The sequence below is a fragment of the Cydia strobilella genome, chromosome Z (genome assembly GCF_947568885.1).
Source record: "Cydia strobilella chromosome Z, ilCydStro3.1, whole genome shotgun sequence".
In the NCBI taxonomy this organism is placed as follows: domain Eukaryota; kingdom Metazoa; phylum Arthropoda; class Insecta; order Lepidoptera; family Tortricidae; genus Cydia; species Cydia strobilella.
In genome coordinates, this window is record NC_086068.1 from 43,202,143 (window position 1) to 43,218,633 (window position 16,491).

A 16,491-nucleotide genomic window follows, 5' to 3' on the forward strand; every position below is an offset into this window, starting at 1 on the left:
GTGACACCTGTTATAAAAAGATATTTGTTAAATAGTCCATGACCTGTTATGACACTGGTTACCATGCTCAGTCGGGTCTTTCCTAATTGAAGGAGCACCCTTGTGAGCTTTCCGTTGATGCCAGGCATGGCTTGTTTGGCCTGTCTGCATCCAGTCTGGTTTAGCCAATGTTCTGTGTGTAGTTTCCCTGTACGTGCCAGCAGCATTGAGCGTACCTTGCTAAACGGTATCGGGAGGATCGGTTCTGGGCCAATCGCTCCCGCACTCGATCCTTGCCTGGCAAGCTCGTCCGCAGCATCGTTACCCCGGGATCCGCTGTGTCCTTTGATCCATTGTGATGGGTGATCGTATTGTTATGACATACCTCCATTAGTCGTTCGTGGCATTCGTGTATAAGTTTGGATGTGACTATATGGCTTTTTAGAGCCATCAAGACTGCTCTACTGTCGGAGAGTATGTGGATGGAGGATCCTACTACCTTCCTTGCAGTGATGGCAGCCGCCGCGTTTATGTTGCCCATGCACTCAGCTTGGAATACCGAGTTATGGGCTCCTAGCGGAGTGGTGATTGACATGTTCAGGTCTTCTGAGAAGGTTCCAGAGCCCGATCCGCTGTCTGTGTATTTCGTATATAATAAAATTTGGTAGACTGTGAGAAGACCGTAGACAAAATTTTTTAGGACTGTGGATGTACCTATAATGCACAGTCACAAACAACCTAATGTTTTATTTTGTTTGTAATTGTTTATTATGCGGTTTTATCGTGTACAGTCTTTATTATGGATTCCATTTTGTGCATAGTTTTGTATACGTAAGCATAAAAAATATATAGATACTTTTAATTTTTAATTATATCTTAATTTGATTCGAGGGAGCACGTCATTGTCAAAAAAGATTCGTCTGCATCGCCCAGTTCGCTCCGTGGCCAAGCCGTGGAAGGCGTCCTACGCCCTCGCGGTAGAACGGCAGCGGCGCAACCCAACTATATACTTCATTTAATTTTTTTATAGTCTTACAAACTAAATAATTAATTAAGGTTTTTTTCTAAGTCAACAATTTGCTAATTGCATTATTTGCCTCGAAATTAATTAAACTCTTTTCTGAGCAACAATAATAAAATTTTAACATAGGAACATTACATCTATTGTTTTTTGTTCAATGTTTGAAATCATATTAAATACCTAACTAAATCTTAAGCTTTTCTTGGAAGACAAATTAGGTCCGATTTATTACATTTGCTATTAAACGTAAGTAGCAAATGTACGAACTCTCACTTAACCCTAATCATAATCAATGTCACGCTGGTATCATGCTTTTGAATTTTAATTCTTCGTGTTTAAGTAGATAATTAAAAAGTTATCGCTGAGTTCCCTCAAGCATAATATTGGTTATTTTTGGAAATTTTAATATGTTTAGTTTTTGAAGTTAATAATTTTTTAAAGTGCAGACATAGGTTCGTGATTTCTTTCTATTGAGAGAAAGTCAAAAACTCGGGATACCAATCACTGAAGCCCCTATAGAAAGGCCTCAAGATTGTTAATTAAATGTTTTTGGCAACCGTATTCTGATCTAAGAAAGCGCTACAACTTTTCAAAAATTCCGTTCTCTGAACCTACTGCACCCTAATTGATAATCCCTTTTTTAGGGTTCCGAACCCAAAGGGTAAAAACGGGACCTTATTACTAAGACTCGTCTGTCTGTCACCAGACTGTATCTTATGAACCGTGATAGCTAGACAGTTGAAATTTTCACTGATGATGTATTTTTGTTGCCGCTACAACAAATCCTAAAAGGTACGGAACCCTCGGTGGGCGAGTCCGACTCGCACTTGTTTATTTACTATCTAATAATTTGTATTTTTTGAAATTTTTGTTTGTGGTTTTTTTTAATTGCTTTAAATATAACGATTGTCAATGAGATCAATTCAAGAAGAGTTCTGAAACTTGTATCGCGAGCATGATCATGGCTAAGGTTTATTTAGTTGAAAGTAAGCCCTTCATTTTGGTGCATACTAGGATATTCTCACAGCAAATCATGTAGGCCCTAATTACGGACACGGACCTCAACGTGGACGGAGAATTCATTAGACACATATTTAGCCAAGTCATATTCATACAATTTTACACAATAATTCCATTGTTAATTCTAGTGAGCTCCATATCGGCAACCAATAAAATGTCGTCCCACTTATGGGAAGGAGTGTGAGGTGGGGTAGTGACGCCCAATGGAGTTTCTCTGTTTGTATTGGGCGTGCTGGAGAACTCTAGCTTCCGTTTAGATCTGCCGGAGAAGACGTGGCAAGGAGTGATGTGCTGCTCGCTGCGCGGGATCGGGAGGGGGGTGAGCGGAGAGGTACTACTTATCACCATCTTATCTGCTTTCTTCATTTTGAACGGCCCAACATATTTGAATACAGGTTTCTTTAAAATAGAGTTTCCTGACACTTTTTCAATGAGACCAATTGAAATAAAGACATTGGCGATGTCATACAGCCTTCTTACTTTTGATTTGTGCTGACGGTCTAGCATTTCTGGTGAAAGGGAAGTTTTGGTTTTGTTAGATGAGTCGATGAGTACTCTCACAGCCATCTCCAGATTTATAAGCGTATTCTGAAAATAAAATATATTATTTAATATGACTTTAAGATACCTTAAGTTTTCTTTAAAATTTAGTTAGGGTCTTTTGTATATTTTATGCATATTCTTAAGTGTGTTGATGAAAACATACTTACAGGTGGTTCTACTAGGAAAAGCATCAAAAACCTCTGAGCCAATACTCCCAGGGTTTTGTGTTTGGGAGCGGGTGGCTTTGGAGCTCTCCCGCGTAGAGCCGCAGACAGTCTCAGGTTCTCCCCTTGCTTTTTAAGCATCTTCAAAAAGGAATTCAGTCTTGAACCTCCATGCCACAAGTAAGTGTTCTTCCGCTTATGGAGTGCACACTGCATGGCCTCGAGGATGTTGATGATGTCGTACATGCGACGTTTCTCCACGCCCAGCCGCGCCGCCGTGCTGTCCAGCTGGATCTCCACCGTGCCATGCCCATACAGAGGGAACAGGGTAAGGAACCTGAAACCAAACCAACCCTTTCATTTCACATCATTTTCATCATTACACATACACGATGAGGTGACGAAAACACTTAACACACAATATTACAATTCTAACATTTTGTTGTGATTTTTTAAAGTTTTTTTTTTCTCTTGTACTCAAGAACAAGAATCTATTTTTGTTATCATGACAGAAAACAACAGCAACCAGATACTTGAACAGTTTTTACTCAAACTCGAACATTTATTCAGCAAATGGCCCGCAGGGGCACTTTTACATGATAAATTTTTATAAGCCAAGAAGTAACAAAAAACAATTGCAAATATGGAACCAATTTTACAACTATTTCATCAAGTGAAAGCATCAGCAGTTTAAAAAAATTAATTGTGACTCAGATATTTAGGATATTTGTTGTAAAATATATATGAGAATACTCACGTAGTTAATTAATCGCTCGACATATTTCTTTATATATATTTTAGTTTTAAGGATCCTTAACCAGGGCACCAACAGGGGCCCGTTTCTCAAAAGCTTGTAACTTGTAATACAAGCGGATTTGAAGCGGTTACTTTTTGACAGCTTTTGTTAGAAAGGGACTTCCACTTGTATTACAAGTTACAAGCTTTTGAGAAATGGCCCCCAGCACAGTCTCTAGCAATAAAGCGCGCAACATGTCCGGTGGGCTAGGGCCCAGTTGCACGGTTGCTCGCTATGGGATCTTCAAATTGGATTGAAACATGTCAAGCTATTATTCGACTAAATAAATATGTGAGTAACCTGTTTCAAATAATTTTAATGTGATAGAAAGAAAATAAATTACACATGTCCCCAATTAGGTATGCATATGCATGCTTTGACTAATGCATACTTTCGTTTCTATTATGTGTATAGTTGTATTATGTGTAAAGTTGTATTTACGTCATTTGATGACTGTAGATTGGCAGGTATTTTATAAATAATATGAGTATTAGACCTTACTAAAAACATTCTCAAAGACCCTATAAGTAAAGATCTTTATAGGTGGGTGGATTTCATCACTAAAAATTACCATACAAAAATTTAATTTTTCGAAATGTTTAATTTAACACGATTCTAGCTGTCTAAAGTAATAGGGGACTGTACATTGAGGATATTTATGGTATTTATACAATGATTTGTGGCTTAAATTTGAAGTTATCGCTTTCGGAAAATAAAAACGCAAGATGGTGATGACAACTATGGTATGGTAATGACCCTTTTACGGACGGTAATGATACTGTATGTACGGTGATGACGATTTGAGAACTAATTTATATATGTATTAAAAACGTATTAAAAAACAAAGACTTTTTTTAATTGTAAGGATTGAGAACTTTAATAAACATTACAAATAACATGTTTTTGAACGGAAGACTAGCTACATGAATTATTTTCCGAAAATTATAAATAAGAATATGTTATTCATATACATAAATATATAACAAGTATTTATATTGTATAATTTTAAATAATTTATATTCCGAAATAGGCAATTTATATTTTTTTTTTTTTGTTTTTTTAATGTTAAATCATATTATCAATATTGTGAAAAAAATATATATTGAAAAATCGTTTATTGGTCACAATCATTGTGTTACAATTTGAGAAAGGGTTGGGACCTCCTAGTAAGTATTGCAATACTTGTGACAGGAGACCCCGCTCTTCCAGCAGCAAGTTAGGGTACAACCAATACAATAATAGTTAATTATGTAGGTACAGAAAGTAACAAATTGAATTATAATTAAATTAAACTAAAGTTATAGTTAAGATAACAGTTCAATGCAATGCAATAATCTGAGAGTAGGTACAGAGGAAATTAGTATTTAAGTATATCCATTTAAGTATAGCATGAAGGTATTAATATTAGGATAGTAATAGGTAAAGGGGCCCACTGACTATCAGTCCGCCGGACGATATCGGCCTGTCAGTTGTTCGGAACTGTCAAATTTTTGTTCTAACTGACAGGCCGATATCGTCCGGCGGACTGATAGTCAGTGGGCCCCTTTATGTTAAGTTATGTGTAAATGTTAACTTATATTTATATTGTGTGTGTGTTTGTATGCATTTGCGAGACCGTACACTAAAGATAGGTAGATAGATGCAGCTTAATACGTTTATCTACACACATATCATAAACCCTCTATGATGCCTTCAAAATCCGTAAATAATGGCCAACATTAAGATAAACTGTTTTGTTACAGCAAATTTTTTATCTGTGAAAATGTTATTATTGTTAATGTTATAACATCGATTTCGATAATATTATTTTATTCAAATTTCGAACATCTCTGAAAAACAAAGAAATTTGATTTGACCTCTATTCTAATATCAGTCGAGATGACGTTTTATTCGAAATGAAATGTCAATTGCATACAAATTTGATAAATCTCGCTTGTTAGTTGGTATCGAACGATATGGCAATCGACCCCCACTCTAGTTTGTCTCTGAATTTAAAAAAAACTACGGATGCGTGGCATGTGTGAAAAAAGTTTTCTTTGCCGCCATTTGACGTGCAGTTTATCTTTTAATTAGTTTGTAAGTAAAAAATAATTTGTTTTGTTGTTTTTAAAGTAACTCTAGCAAAAGTTTCGTGTAAAATGTGCGATAAAGATATTTCGGAGACGCCACCTCATATCCGCGAATTCCGCCAGAGAGCAACTATGCCCCAATGTCGGCTGTAATATGAGGTTAGTGAATATATCATAGAAAGTTTATAATATGTGTGTAGATAAAGCAGTGTATGTAACTGTACATAATTAGGCATTAAACACTCGTGTGGTTCTATTATGAAACTCACTACGTTCGTTTCATAAACCCACACTCGAGTTTTAATGCCTTTCATTATGTAGCAGTCACATAAACTACTATTATATGCTGATTTGAATTTATATATATTTATGACGTAGCATTAGAATGTAATAATAACTCTGTTTGCTCATAGTTTAATGTATGTAACCGTTCCCGGACTACTCTTTTACATTTAAATGTCTGCAATGATAGACAATAGATAGACAGTGTGGCATCAACTAAATTATACAAATAGGCTGCTTGAGAGACATATTGCCGCTTCGCGAACACAGAATTTAACTTAGGAATGGGGGCAGCTTTAGGTTTTCTCCTGCGTGTAGTATTAAGTTGTTTAAAATTTAGAGATTTGTGTAGTCTTACTATAGTAAATAATACATACAGTTTCGGCATAGAGAGAAGTTTTGACATTTGATACAGCTCAGTTGTAGGGAATCGGTAAGGTTTCGAGTACATGACTTTTATCAGACACCTTTGACCTCGTTCGACATCAATAAACTTAGTTTTGCATGATCCCCCCCCCCCCCAAATGGTAATGCAGTATGTCATAATGGATTCGGCCAAAGCAGTATATATTATGAAATAAAACTATGAAAACGGATTATATCGCGTATATTGAATTTATAATTCATCCCGACGTTTCGAACTCTTTACAGCGTTCGTGGTCAGTCACCCGTTGACCACGAACGCTGTAAAGAGTTCGAAACGTCGGGATGAATTATAAATTCAATATACGCGATATAATCCGTTTTCATAGTTTTATTTCATGAGTAACTATCGCGGTAACCGAAGACAGTATATATTAGTTTTAATAAATCAGGAGACGCGATTTGTTTTAACTTCTTAAATAACCAGATTAGCTTTCTTATTCTGCCGTTAACATATTCGACATGCCCATACCTAGAGAGACGCTGGTCAAGAATAACGCCAAGGTATTTAATGGATTCAACCTTCTCAATGCAGTTACACTGACAAAGTTGAGTGTTTGTTAGGTTACATCCGTGGATTTTTAGTAATAGGGTGTTAGGTGGCTGCGTGTTGTTGTATTTAGTGAAGCACAGGTATTTAGTTTTGGACTCATTTAGTGTAAGTAGATTGGATCTCAGCCAAGCAGATATCTTATGTAGTCCTTTTTCTGCCTTTGCATACACTTTTTCCCAAGAAACGTCACTAAAAACAACAACAGTATCATCTGCATATGAAATGATGCTACCTCCGTCAATACTAAGATTTGTCAGGTCATTAATGTAAGCTAAAAATAATGTCGGACCAAGGACACTTCCTTGGGGAACTCCAAAAGAAATAGACCTCATCACTAAGATAAGGGCCAATTCTGATTTTCTGGGTGCGACCATGGAGATAGCTATTCAATAGGTCGAGTGTTTTACCCCTGATTCCCATAATTTCAAGTTTGTGAACGAGAGTGGGGAGAGAAAGACGGTGTCAAATGCCTTTTTTAGATCAAGGAATATAGCTAAGCATTTACGGTTTTTGTCAACAGTTTCAGTTATTATCGACGTTAGTACCATAACCGCATCTTCCGTGGTCTAAATCAAAATTGATTGTCAGATAGAATTTTGAATTTGTTTAAATAGTTAGAAAGTCGCGTGTTTATTAATTTTTCTATTATTTTTGAAATAGCTGGGAGTACAGATATGGGCCGGAAGTTATTGACATCATCCCTCTCTCCACCCTTGTGCACAGGAATAACAATAGCTTGCTTAAGTAGTCGTGGGAATACTCCCTCAGCAAAACTAAGGTTTGCAAGTCTACAAATAATTGGAACAACAATGTTTCTAGCCAGCTTTAAGAAGTGGATGGGAATGTCGTCCCAACCAGAAGCACTGTTAGATTTTAAATTCATAAGTATACTATCCACTTCGGACTCATCAGTATCGAGCCAAACGAAAGAAGAAGGATTGAAGTAATTTGTTAAGTTAGGGGTATCGTTCTGAACTGGAAGGGTTAGAATACTCTTTTTATCAGTTTAAAGGCGCATCGTATTTATCTACTGCATAACTTGGCATTTATATCATATTAGAAAATTGCTGGCTTACCAATGAGCTTAATTTTTATGATATATTACTTTTTTTTGGATAATTTGCTTCATTACATAAGTTTGTATTTTTCTTGTTTTATAAATTTAAAACTTTAAAAATAGCTATAATGATTTATAAAAGCCATATATATTTTGTTTAATAGCTAAACATTTATACATAAACCGTGTTTTATAAGTTGCGAGATCCCTACTTTTAATGCATGTCATAAGTTACAAAATGATAGGTATTGGGCACAGAATAACTAATAGTACTACCGTACAGAAAATTCACTCCTTCACAAAAGTCTGATTTAGGTATAAAATTATACCTATACTCGCTGCTTGCAAGCAAAATTGAAACTTATAACCGCGCACGAACTGTGAATCTTCTTTGCGCGCCGCAGTTTTATGACCGAGCTGCCAATGTTGGCACGGGGTTGTCACTTGGCAAGTTTTTGTACCTATACCTACTGATTTATTATTTTTAAGATAAATATGTAGGAATTACAAACGTTGATTCTGTAAACATATTTTTTTTATCCGGAGATAGTATGTCTGATTCTCACGGAAGTAGGTATGCCACAGAAGTACTTATTCCTTTGAAAATATGTCGGTCAATATAGTCCGGAATTTAAAAAAATAAATGTTATTTCTGCTTCCTTGTTCTTCCGTTTATTCAGACATCCGTAAACAGAACAATATCTATAGATTTAGGTTTCGAAGGCATTATGTATTTTCAATTTTGCGCGAGTCGAGCGGCAGCCCATTGCCATACGCCTGCCCGGGAGGCGCGCCGGCCAAATGTACCTAAACTGCGAAGTGACACCCCCCTGTATTGGGTCCGGTGACTACCCTGGTATAATTATTAATTGCTGTAATTATATACATCAATTAATGTAATATGATCAAAAAACATAAGGCCATTACGATAGTAAGCCAGTACCGTAGCCTATGGTCGCTTAAAGCTTAATAGATGTTGCTTGTTTAAATGAGTGTTATGTGCTTTAAAACCTGGACCGAATGATAATAACACGACTAACATGCAATTGCAGACTAAGTTTCACGATTTACATGTATTAGATAATTTAAAAAAAATTGTATGTTCTAAGTGGCCTAAATTTTGCCTACTTAGTCAAAATGTTATTTAAAACCTAACCATCCTTTAGTGTGAAAGAAATAGTTATATCTTTTTCTACGTTTATAAGGTAGGCATTATATAGTGATAGAAGACATAGAGAACGTTTTTCAAACATACAGTTTAATTTTACAATGAATTATAGCAAAATAACTAGAAAAGTTTCTGAGAACCGTCATCACCATACACATGAAATCATCACCGGTCGTCATTTTTTCCCGGTGTTGATGGGTATGGTGTTGACGATTTGAGAGTTTCATGTTTTTATTTCTAGAATACGAATAATAGTAGTTTATGTCTATACCACACAATAAACTTCATCTAGTTTTCCATTCATTACAGTAATTATTTCTAATATATCATTCGTAACTTCTTTAAACCAAAGCATGACGGTGATGATGCTCTGTTGTGACAAACTACGTGTTACAAATTTGTTCGTAATGTTTTTCACGATTCAATCATGTGAATTTATAGTGAAATATTTTTTTGCATTTTATACTAAAGTAAAAAATAGGGCAAGGACCTTTAGCGGTATTTTGTTGTTCATACACGGAGATAAGCTCGCATTGACATTATCACGACGGTGATGACGAATATTCGTTACAAAATTTTAAATATTTTTAAATGTACTTTATCGGTGAAGGAATTATTGCATATTTTTTCATGTGTTAAACAACAACATGGAAAATATATAACTAAAAGAAAAATCGCAATCGTACGATAGGTATGCGATAATTTTCACTGCAAACAAAAAGGTCCAGATTTTTCCGGTAGACGGTGATGACTTTAGTTTGGACACAAAGACACATTACTCCACCAGTAATGTCGAAATTAATTACACAATCTCAAAGAAAATACATACACATGCATGCATATACATGCATGAAACATTTATATAAAAAAAACTTTTAAGTTATTTGAGATGGTAATTGAAGGAACATTAAGATAATAGTTCTTAAAAACTTATAAAAAAGTTGCAACTCGGACAACTTACTAGTTTCTTTTTATAAAGACCGAACCATAACTTTTCGCCGGATTTTGAAATTCACCCAGGTACATACTAATAAGAAGTATTTTCAGTGAACATGCATGGGGTTTAAATGGGTCGCTCTTACGGTCCTCTGTATATAAAAATGCATATGAATAGATGCCTGATTTAGTAAGTCGGTACTTGGTCTAGATGTCTTCTAGATATTGATTTTCGCTCATGTCATCTCGGATATGGGTATATTTTGTATCAATGCATTCAGCATGATGTCCTTAACACAAATATATGAGATGATAAGCGCGAAAATGGTGGGGGTAGTATCTGTGAAGTCACAAAGTCGGCGGTGAGGTGTCAAATGAAAGGGTGAGTGGATTACAAATGTGTAACATACTATAACATTTTTACTACTTGATCTAACAAATTAGAAGAAAATGTTCAAAAATGTCACAATGTGATTTTAAACTGCTCTATATTGAAAACTGCTGAATGGATTATTCCAAAATACATATTTTATACACGGTGATTCCTGCATGACCCACTGAAAACCTAAAAACAGTATGTTCAGAATCGATAGGAGAATCGATTGTGCTATGTTTTATTGGGATCATTTTTTAGGGTTCCGTACCCAAAGGGTAAAAACGGGGCCCTATTACTAAGACTCTGCTGTCCGTCTGTCTGTCTGGCACCAGGCTGTATCTCATGAACCGTGATAGCTAGACAGTTGAAATTTTCACAGATGATGTATTTCTGTTGCCGCTATAACAACAAATACTAAAAACAGAATAATATAAATATTTAAATGGGGCTCCCATACAACAAACGTGATTTTTTTGCTGTTTTTTTCTGTTGGTCCCCTTGCCCTGGAACCCTTCGTGCGCGAGTCCGACTCGCACTTGGCCGGGTTTTTTATTATCTTTAGATGCCCATTCTGCAGGTTTGTAATGCAACAATATCAATAACTAGCATTTGACACGTTTTGGCCATTGGTAAACCCTATCTCGTTGCAGTAAGGTATGCAAATAGTCTGTTAACAGTGTTTTCAATGGTAACTACCAATTGTTTGATGTCACTAAAACGACGAAGCATCTTGTGTAGAAATTACCAGTTGAATAGAATTGTTAAGAAAACTAAACATCTAATATTTTTTTAATTATTTATTGGATTAAAAAATAAATACTCAAGATGAGTTCAAAATAAATAAAAACTGTTGGGGTGTCTCAGGTTTTCAGTGGCTCAAGTAACACCATGTATATAATGACAAAAAATAATTAACAAGAAATATTAAAAAATAAGAGAAGTTACAAGTTAATAATGTAAGAGGTTAATATCCAACTTATAGTACGTAGTTCACAGCATTATTAAGCTATCATAATGTAAACTAAAATAGATATACATACACTAAAGAAACATAAAACCGGCCAAGTGCGAGTCGGACTCGCGTTCCAAGGGTTCTGTACATTACACAGTTTAAACAATACTTTTTATGTGAAACGTGAGTGAAATGTCTTTAAAAAACCCGTAGGGGTCGGATCAAAAACTAAGTAATTAAGTCCGACTCACGCTTGACTGCACATTTCTAATAGGTTTTCCTGTGACCTATAGGTAAAGATCTATTTTGTGTATTTTTTTCAAAATTTTTGACCCAGTAGTTTCGGAGATAAAGGGGGGGAATGGTCATTTTTTGCCTATTTTCTTAAATAACTGTTTATCCTAACACTATAAAAAAAAAATGAGATTCTCATAATGAGCTCTTTCATTTGATATGTAACACGATATAGTTTGAAAACCTTTTATTTTTATTTTTCTCATTTACCCCCCAAAAGTGGCCCCTGTGTTTAAAATTAATTTGTTTACGTTACATGTCCGTCTTTGGATCACAAACTTATATGTGTACCAAATTTCAACTTAATTGGTCCAGTAGTTTCGGAGAAAATAGGCTGTGACAGACAGACAGACAGACAGACGCACAAGTGATCCTATAAGGGTTCTGTTTTTTCTCTTTGAGGTACGGAACCCTAAAAAGTGACCAAGTCCACAAGTGGCCCAGGCGGTAATCGAACCCCCGTCTTCAGCTTACATGGCTAACATCCTGACCACTAGACCACCCGGCCAAGGCCGTACCCATCCCAAATTCTCTGGTGTATGTATTCTATTTTTGAAAGGTTTGGCACCTTTTGCCAACTAGGTCTGGTCTAGACTGGGTTAAAGGGTTATCACATTAATATATATACATATAAAATTTAAAAGCAGTTTCTGATGAGGTAATTATTAAGTATACTGGCTAGTACTGCATTTCGAAACGTGCAAGAACCGGAGTTATTTACAGGTGCTATCATCACTTATTAGAACTAATGAATAGATGTTGAACATACTTGAAGCCTGCCTAACTCAAGAAGAGAATGTATCTTTATAAGTAGTGATTAGTATAACCTGTCGCATAGTATCTGCAGTGACTTTTCTTTGCGGTGTATGGTGCTCGGCGGCGGAGTCGGGTACAGCAGCGCAACGTTCGTCAACAACTTCAAATTCGCCGTGGGAGACACATTGGTAGAGTTGGTGACTTCAGTTAGCACACAGCGCTTGGGGGTGGAAGTTATGTTATCATCTTCATACATTGTACGCGCGATAACATTCTGTAATAATCCTAGACCACAAAATATACGGGTAGTTTAACGAGTAGCTCTAATCTAGTTGGCTGAAAACCAAATGTAAATAGTAATATTGTACATAGGTAAAGAGAGTATTTCAAAATAGGATATTGCAATAGCAATATTGTTTTTAAGTTTGATTGTAAATGTTAAAACATGGTGCACAAAATAATCTGATTATACCACGATTATTCACTATAATAACCTCACTGTATACATTTTTGACAGTTTTGGCAAATGCGCGCGAGCTGTGAGCGTGCCCGCTACGCTACCGCTTCCATTGAATCCCCGGCCTATATATTATACTACTCTTTGATCCCCGGGCTTGAACATTAGGCCTAGTTTACATGATAGAAATAATTTTTTTTAGTATTCACGGAATTTATCTATATTTTCGAGTTAAAATAAATATAAAATCAACAGTCAGTAATAGTAACCTTGTAATTTTTTTTATAATTTTAAATTATTGTAGACAATTTTACAGAATAATATAATTTATTTGGCAATGAGGATTAATTGGAACGCAGATGGCGCTGCAATCATAAAAAAACCCTTTAGGATTCTGAATTTTGTAAAGCGCCCCATTCACACTCCTACTATGCAGTCCACCTCGCAGGACTGCGGAGTAGGATAAAGTTGGATATAGCTTACACACTTCCTACATTGCAGTCCTACCTACCAGAGGACCTACCACGAAAGACGAAAATCGAAATTTCTCTGAGGTATCCTATTCACAATCCTACATAATGAGGCGGACGGCGAGGCGGACTACCATGTATGTAGGAGTGTGAATGGGGGGGGCTTTAGTAAAGTCCTGGATCGTTCATGAGGGGTGGGGGGAAATGACCGAACGACAGAGAAAGCGCTGTTATTGTTTGTCCTTGTCACAGTCTCACATTTTTTTTTATTCCCCACCGTACATTTTGTATGGTTTATGGTGGGCTACAAATCTACTCGACCAATCATATTCTCACGGGCGCACGCGTATAGCTCGTCTATGTAATGCTAGGTCTAGATCCAATATATAATATAATACTCACTAGGGTCTAGATGGTAAAGCCTGACCACTGACATATATAGTTGGTCAAGCAAATCTTGTCAGTAGAAAAAGGCGGCAAATTTGAAAATTGTAGGCGCGAAGGGCTATCATCCCATAGATAATTTGAATTTCGCGCAACTGAAGATTTGCTTGACCAACTATAATTAACCATGTTGAGGATTGTAGAAGGACCAGGCAGAATAAAAAATTGTTTAAAAATAGAAATGTACTGTATTCTGCCACACAAGTACATATATAAAAATATAAAAATCTGTTGCTTGTTTCAAGTTTAAAGTTGCAATGTCACAACGTTAGCTAGATAGAATATCATCGACAGAGGTCGCCCCCGTCTCGCCGCAGTCTCCGATGAAGCCTTTTGTTTTGTTCCAACATGCCCGCCCACGTTGAAAGCTTGGTCTTTCAACTGAAGAGTTACTTTTCGACTGGCAGTGGTCATATTTTGCTGAACGCACGACGGATGATCCCAGACGACGTCCTGATGTCGGCCACGCGATTGATGCCATCAGATCCAGGAATGACACTAACGATTCTGCCGAGCTTCCATTTCATTGGAGGCAGGTTGTCTTCTTTGACGACGACCATGGTATCGGTAGCAAGTTGACCCTTGGCTTGCCTCCATTTGGTTCGCTCCTGAAGTTCAGAAACATATTCTTTATACCAGCGAACCCAGTAGTGTTGCCTCAATTGTTCGATCCTCTGGTACAGTCGCCATCAGATATATCGGAGCGGCCGAGGTGCTCAAAAATATTTGAACACGCACCTAGCGCCTTGACTATAGAGGCGTGTTCAGATATTTGTGAGCACCTTGGCCGCTCCGATATATCTGATGGCGACTGTACCGTGTCAGTCTCAAAGGAGGAATCTCTGTCAAACAGGGAGTCGGAAGAGCTGTGAGTGGTCGTCCAATTAAAAAATGGCCTGGAGTAAGTGGTAGCAGATCAGAAGGATCGCTGGTTAAAGAAGTAAGAGGGCTTGAATTTAAAATTGCCTCTATTTGACACAGTGCGCAATAAATCTCTTCAAAGGTTAAATGACAGTTACCTAAGACTAACTAAATGGTGTTTAGTGGATTTCACCCCGGCTTCCCACAAACCGCCAAAGAGTTGTTAATATGGTGGAATAAAGTGAAACCTAATGCCGTCATTGGCCGCAGACTCAGAAAACGTCTTCGCATGACTGGTAAGGAATTACTTTGTAAATATTACGCTAATAAACAAATTTACTTAATTAAAATAGGCTATTAATTAATTTAAAATACGCTAATATTGATTCATGTAATAACAATTAGAAATACATATAAAACTTAAAAAACTAAAACTAAAAATAAATAATACTAATCTTAAAATAAATACCTAAAAACTAATCCCCTGCGGCAAGCGGCATGGTGCCGTAGATGCTGGCAGCATTTCCTCGCTGTATTGCAATGCTTACTCTTTGTGCGAGGAAGCTGCCAGCTCTACGATCACCAGTGACGTCTATAATTTTTTTAGCCAATTGCTTAAATAATGAAGACGCATTCGGACCCCACGGGCCAAGGGTCTCGACCCCAAAAGGTACGAAATCGTATTCGGGGCCGAGACCCCTATATTTTGTCTTTTTTAATTTCTCAGCCGCCTCTGCCGCCGCGCCAACTTTTGCAGTAGTGCCGTGGAGATGAGACGGGGCTAGGGTGTCTACACATGTGACGTCCCACACCAGCACCCGTCCCATCTTCCACGGAACCAGTGACATTCCGTCCGGTCTCTTACCATCGTCTCTTACAATACCAGCAGGCTCGAGAAGAGCTGGCACGTTGACGCTGGCAAGAGACCGGCGGAGAATATCGTTAAGCGCGGCGTGCCTAGAAAAGCGACCGGCGCTCCTTTGGCAGGAGAGCCCGTGGTGTCCGAGGCGTCGACGTCAGTGCCGCAGGGGCACCTATGTGGGGCACAGACCCGGACGCCGAGTCGCAGACAGGCAGCAACGCGCAGTGTGCGGTTCCAGGAAGGTACCGGTATGTACCGATGGGAAGGCGCCGGATTCCTTGGCACCTGCTGCTAACAGTCTGGCGCGTGCTGAACCTGAACTGCGGCTTAAAAGAGAGTCATAAATGATTTTACAATGAATGTCGTCCCAGGACCTTTGCGAATTTTGATTTTCTGGAAAATCCTTACCCGGGCTGGTAATTGACCAAGCGTTTTTAGACTCCGTTAAGCCAGCAATCACGTAGTTTGAAGGGCAGGCCCTTAGGATTTTTCCTACGAGAGTTGCTGTGCTATGAACGGAAGATAAAAACTCCGGGCTAGAAACACTTGAAATTTTGCGGATTCCTAATCCGCCGATTCCGCCGTGGCGGATGGGAAGGGATGCCTGGGTCCAGGACTCTTCGCTAAGCTGCAAGTTTAGAATAGATTCCAAATTGGTTTTGATCAAGTCGTCCAGGGGTGTTAATGAATTTAGAAATTTTGAAAAAGAACAGCAGCGAAGTACGTACAATAATTTTGGAACAAAAAGGCAGAATTTGATTATGGCTAAAGCGAAATGCGGACTAATTTCAAGAAGACGACTTTCATAATTTTGAAATTTTGAAGTAGTATCGGAAATAAAATTCGAATAGGAATCTTCAAAGATGGGGGACCCTAGGAGGCAAAGAGAGCTTTCGTCTAATACTTTAATATTGGGCGTAATAGGTCAAATTTTTGTTTTATATCCGGAAAATTTAGAGAGGCGTTGTTAACAAAAAGTTCGCATTTGCTATAATTTAGCTCTAGGCC

At 37.4% G+C, this 16,491-nt stretch overlaps 2 protein-coding genes across 2 annotated transcripts in view; both read right to left on the reverse strand.

Moving 5' to 3' along the window:
- The window catches only part of LOC134754971 (uncharacterized), a 567,282-nt gene that overhangs the window by 148,626 nt on the left and 402,165 nt on the right, over nucleotides 1-16,491 (reverse strand).
- Nucleotides 1,856-12,948, reverse strand: LOC134754907 (transcription factor E2F7-like). The gene is made up of 3 exons (XM_063691380.1): nucleotides 12,461-12,948; nucleotides 2,731-3,064; nucleotides 1,856-2,608 (listed from the first exon to the last, which is right to left on the reverse strand). The coding sequence occupies exons 1-3, from the start codon at nucleotides 12,643-12,645 to the stop codon at nucleotides 2,120-2,122; spliced, it is 1,008 nt and encodes a 335-aa protein (XP_063547450.1). The 5' UTR covers nucleotides 12,646-12,948; the 3' UTR covers nucleotides 1,856-2,119.